A 6,000-nucleotide genomic window follows, 5' to 3' on the forward strand; every position below is an offset into this window, starting at 1 on the left:
GAGGAAAGGAGAGGCATAAATCTAACAAACCAAAAACTCTAAAAGATAAACCAAATTATAGCTAATCATTGTTTTTTTTTTGCTATTATTTTATTATGAAGCCAACTACATATGTTCAATATAGGTGTTTTTGAACTAAAATGTGAGTTTTCCACTTGTTGATTCACAAGAAAACTCAGCGACACTGCTGTTCAGAAGCAAAGTCAGTTGGTATATATGGACATTATGCAACCTAAGGCTGTGTTCATACCAAGCGCTTAACTAGGTCAGGTAAAGTCTTAGCAGATCCATCCATCCATCCATCATGAAGCTTGATTAGCTGCTGCTTCTGCTGCTGCTTCTTTGCCACAGTGAATTACAAAAATCTAGACCTCTTTATTATTTACGGTTCAGTGTACCGTGTCAAATGAGAAAGTGGGTTAATTTCAGTAAACGCTAGGGTAAGCATATTGTGTGAATACAGCCAATACATAAAGCAGCTCCAGTTCATGAAAAGAAAGTTTCATTTAAAGGAACTATTCCAAAAAAAATACACAGAAAACATACAGGACAAAAGGAAATAGTGACAATTCATGCTGAGATGTCTGGCAATCCCAGCATAACTGGCTTGCACCTTTTGGAAGAAGACAACCTTAAAATGACATGTGCTTTCCCCAACAGCAGGAGGCAAACCTTAGAAATGCACTTGGAAAGACAATTGAAATTTCAACTACTAAGACTTTTCAAATAGTATTTTACCATATCTCCCAATGCCTGGGATAGACCCAAACATATCAATTCAACAGTGTGATAGCTTGCATCAGATAAATGTCAAAACATTTCTATCACCACAGCCCCAATGGGAGACGACTACAGTTAATAAGAGCATACTGTGCAGCCAACAATGGGCACAAAATCAAGAACTATAGGTGAAATGTATAGTCTAATTTAAATTTAGCCAGAATAGCTGACAGCATCTTGCTTTGTGCCCTGGTTTATTTATTTTTTTCCAAATCCCCACCAATTCAAGAAAAACGAAAGTTGTAGAATTTGGTTCTTAACAGTTTGCATCAACCTCTAAACTGCAGGAAGAAAATTTACATCTGAATGCCTCGTCTCCTGTGTGTTGGGAAATAGTCTAGGCAAGACCACTTCCTAACCCATATGAAGGTATAAGGATTTATTGTAAGAGGAAAAATAAGCCACAGTGTTGTGTAAAAGCTGGACAGTATCATGGGATTCTTTTGGGTTTTGCAGCGAGCTATTTGCATTGTCTGTACAGAATAAAAAACCCAACAGGGAAGGTACAACTATGGTGATTTCTTACATGGCATACCTCTCATCCAATTCTAATTTTGTCCACAGAGAGTCCTACTAAGAGGCCACTCAAGGACACGATGACTTATTACCATGTGTAACATTAAACACACATTTTTAGCTTTTTAATATGTACATGTGTGAATACTCTCAGAACACCTAAAATGCAGATAGAAACCTTTTTTCTGATTAAGCATACACTTTCTAGAATATGTTGGTTTTACATCCAGATTAGAGGAGTAGGATATGCAATGGAAAATGTAAATCTCATGTATGAAAAGTGCCCTAAGGCACTTGACTGAGATAAGGATAGACCATGTTGTGCCAAATCGAAAGGAATTAGCACTTCAAATTGAAAGCTGTGATGTTCATTTTCCTTCCCACTGGGACCTCAGCCTTTACACTGTGAAATAGACAACTTACAACTGGCTTGATCTACATCAGGTGAATACACTGAAGAAAGAAATAAGAGATGAGCGTTCAAGTGGATAGCTTTGCTGCAGCTGACAAAGCTGGATTCCTTGGAATGAATAGGTGGCATCCGGCAGAGCTCCAGGATGATCTAGAAGCTTCTTGGCAGAGATCCATTCATTCATTTGTTCCAAGTGTATTTTCAGTCACCACTGCTAACCTTCACTTTCTCTCCAGGCAATAGGAAGTCCATTTCCACCTTAGGATTTGCCCATTCCAGGACATTGACACCTTTGCTTATCTACCAGCCCCATCTGCTTTTGCTTGTAATATTTTTTTTTATTATTTATGATCAGGAAGCTCCTTCTCCCAGCCCTAAGAAGCATTGGTCCTATCAACTCCTAGACATTAATGTCATAGAAAGAGCAGAGGATTTGACATCCACCTTCTTTCTTAGCTCATTTCTCCCTCCTCCCTACAATTAACCGGACATGTAAACTGTACACACATTTTACTTGTGGAATTTATAGACAGTAAGGAGCTAGCAAGCCATATGTACAAATTTGCATCACTTGCTGTACTATGAAATAACAGTCATTAGAGTAACTCCAACACATGGGTATATAAATCAATGTGCCCTTAAGCTTCACAATGAGACGCCTATAATTGGCAGCAGACCTACATCTCCATCCCATCTCCAAAGATCCTCTCCAGTTCCTATGTGGAGAACCATATTCCAATCCTATTGCTTCCTTTCTATTTAATGCTGAGGAAATACCCTTAGGGTATCTATGCATTACAGTCCATCAACCTATCCAGCAATTTCAAAATCAGCAGCTCACAGCTACAACCTCACCCAGGATGTGGGGATTCCTTTTCAAGAGTTTATGGGCTGGGGGTTTTCTAACTGCTTCATGTGCATGTGGGTTTGGATACAGACAGGTAAATGGAGACAGAAGCAAAATTGGGAGAGGATCAGACCCAATGTGTTTATCTAAAACCTTTATGGGCATTTCCTACTCTAAACATTTATTGACTTGCTGCTGCTGCTACTACTATTTGAAGCTTATTCTTATTCCACAAACATAAACAGAGACACTATTTCAAAGCTTTAAACATCAAAGGAATCCTACATAGTGGAAGAATAGGTTTTGTTGCACTTTTGTGTACAACCACATCGGGAAATCGACACATCTCAGGCACAAACACTAATCCACCAATTCCACTATGTTCCAGAACCAGTCCTCCCGTGCTTTCTTCCCCATTATAACTACTCAGACTTATGGAGATGAGCATTTCTCCTTTAAGAATTGGTGAAAGTTTTCCACTGGTGGGGAAAAAAAATCTACTCAGACAAGCATAAAGAAAAAAAAACAACGGGAAGGAGAGAATCGTTAATTCTGTCTCCCAGCTGAAAAGAAATAATAAAGCAATCGATCCAAACGAACTCAATGAGCCTGGAGAAATCAGAGTGTTTGGGTAGGACTGGCACTGAGGTTTTCAGAAAAGGGAGAACGGTGTGGAAATCCCAAAGACACCAATCATTGCGCAAGGCAAGACAGTTCCCTGGAAGAGGCTAGGAGGAATCCAGAGAAGTGATCCGCTGCAGCCAGGACTAGCCACAGTTAGGAGAATGCTTTTTGGGGTGGGGGTGGGGGGGGCAGAATCTCTCTTTTCATTTCAGGAGGGGTTGCATAGCAGAATCGTTGGAGGGATCATATAACACGGTTTTCAGAGGAAACATTGATTAAAGAAAAAAGAAAAAAAAGAGGGCAGTAGGAAAAGGAAGACATGTAGTCTTTCCTCCCCAAACCCCTTCAGCCTTTAGAAGAGATGGAAAGCGTGAAAGAATCCTAACCACCCTCAAAAGAAGCTGAGAATAAAAGCTCCCAATCGGGTTGAAGACATCTGGGCAGAGGAGACGGTTCAGACAGAAGCAGTTCTGTTGTGAATTAAGAGAGAGTGGCAACAGGGGCACCACACACATCCATTCAGAAGTACTTTAGATAATAATTTCAAGCGACTTAGTATTTTATTGCCTAGAGAGCAGAAGGGATCCGCGCCCTTCATCTCCTATTGAGGATTATAGGGCTTCTGGTCCGGCAATCAGGAGATGTCCAAATTAATTGAGGAAGCACACCTCAGTCCCCAATCTGTCATAATCCCCATTCCAAATGTCGAAGACTAATCTTACCCCGCTCTGCAATTTTTCAAAGTTCCAACTTTTTTTTTTTTTTTTAAAAAAACAAAACTCCCAAATCTCGATTCCGCCGCGAGCGGGCAACGATCCTTTATTTCCCTCCCGGTTGGTGTGAAGCCTTGGCCGCGAGGCCGCCTACTCCTACATAAAGGGGGCTTGGTTTAATATCTCGTTTCCTACAACCTTCCCCCACCGAAGACTCGCCTGAAAACGAAGTTGTCTTCCCAACATTTTACACGCGCGCGTGCATCTAAGCAGAAGCAGGAATGGCCAAGCAGGGGGGGAAAAAAGAAAAAAAGTCCAGGCTTTCCCTCCAAGGTTAGGAGAAAGGCGGCTTTGGCGCTAGATCTCATTGCCCAGTAGCCCCAAAACACTCTTCGCGACGCAACTTAGAAAACAAGCGCCAGCCTCAGCTGGAGAAACCCGTCTCGTCGGAATGGCGAAGGGAGCAAGCCGGGAATGCTCAGGGGAAACCGCGTCGGAGGAAGGGGGGGGGAGGAAAAAAAAAGAGGCAACTTCTCCGCCTCGCTCCTTTGGCGCAGCTGAGAGTTAGAAGCGAAGGACGGGAAGGGCAAGGCTCCCCCTTCCCGCCAAAAGTCAGGCGATCAGCCCTCTAGAGCCACTAAGCGAGGTCCGTCGCCTCGAAGGGACAGCCGTGGGGCAGCCAGGATTCTTTTATTGGGGGGGAGAGAGAGAGAGAGAGAGAGAGAGAGAGAGAGAGAGAGAGAGAGAGAGAGAGAGAGAAGAGAGAAGAGGAGAACTCACGCTTCTCTCGGAGGTGCCGGCCTGGGAGATGGTACCATTCAGCCCCACGAGAGAAGGCAGCGTCTGGGACATCCAGTTGGTGACCATGGCCATGGTGCTGAGCACGGCGCCGATCTTCAGCAGCGGCACGGTCATGTCGCCCCCTGCCTCATGCCCCTCGCCCTCCGGCGAAGCCCGCGACGCAGCCCCCCTCCCGGCTCATCTGCCCATCCCGGAAGGCTGCCGCTTCCCGGCGGACCCGCCACTCCGCCCAGGCTGCTGAGCCGAGAAAGCGGACGCTTCTCCCGCGCCCCTCCTTATAAAGACCCGTCCTCTGTGACGTCACAGGGCCGCCGGCCACTGGCCGAGCCGCCTCGGAGTGGGGAGAGGCGGGAGGAGAAGCCAGACTCAAAGGAAAGGAAACAGGAGCGAGCAAACGAGACGGGGCAGCTCGGACTGCGGTTTCTCGAGTAAAAGGATGCCATCCTTAATCTACCTCTGAGTAAGGTGCCACTTACTGAAGGCCTCCCTCCCTGCCAGTCTCCTCCTCATCCTCATCCTCCTCATCATCATCATCACTGGAGCAGTGGGCTAATGCCTCCTTAAGTAACACCAGCTGCCTGCAGCTGCCTGCAATTAGTGCAGGTTCGCATCCCACCAGGCTCAAGGTTGACTCAGCCTTCCATCCCTCCGAGGTAGGTAAAATGAGGACCCAGATTGTTGGGGGCAATTAAGCTGACTTTGTAATAATGCCGCTTGGGGTGTGTGTGTGTGTGTGTGTGTGTGTGAAAGCCCTAATAAGCAGGCATATACATAGAATGAAGGCTACTGCTAAGCTTGTAAGCCGCCCTGAGTCTTGGGAGAACGGCGGGATATAAATGGAATAAAAATAAAAATAAATAAAATAAATAAATCATCATCAATGAAACGCAGCAGGAAATCTCATCCAGTCTCCTTATAACTCCTGCACCAAACACTAGTGAGCTTCCCGACCACTCATTTCTACAGACTAGACGAGGGTTTTCCATTTCCTTGTCTGCAGACCACCCTCCCTCAGCCTCCCTGCAACGGATTCGTCTTTTTTTTTAAGGATGGTAGATAATGGCTTACTTAGATCTTCTTGTTAGTGCGTTACCAAAATCACCTTTCCCATATGGGTGTCAATGTCGCCCCAGTGCCAGCTTGCCAAACTTTACCCCACTGAAAATTACTCTTCGCCCTGCCCTGTTTTCTTGCTCTTAGAGAGCTTCCTGGCTCATCTACTCTGTGATATCTTCTGGAGTAGGTTGTACGAATCTTTCTTGCTCCAGTAATCCTTGTTATTCAGTGTTATTCAGTCCTGTTGTGCA

General features: G+C 44.8%; 1 protein-coding gene across 2 annotated transcripts in view; it reads right to left on the minus strand.

Annotated features, from left to right (window-relative positions):
* OLFM2 (olfactomedin 2) overlaps positions 1-4,807 on the minus strand; it is a gene marked incomplete at its 5' end in the record, with an annotated part of 181,102 nt that extends 176,295 nt beyond the window's left edge. For both annotated transcript variants that reach the window (XM_081316581.1, XM_081316580.1), the window contains one exon: positions 4,673-4,807. In XM_081316581.1, the coding sequence (XP_081172707.1) occupies positions 4,673-4,807 (135 nt within the window). The remainder of the gene's footprint in view (positions 1-4,672) is intronic.
* Between the last annotated feature and the right edge of the window lie 1,193 nt (positions 4,808-6,000).

This window comes from Vipera berus (assembly GCF_964194415.1).
Source record: "Vipera berus genome assembly, chromosome: 2".
Taxonomy (NCBI): Eukaryota; Metazoa; Chordata; class Lepidosauria; order Squamata; family Viperidae; genus Vipera; species Vipera berus.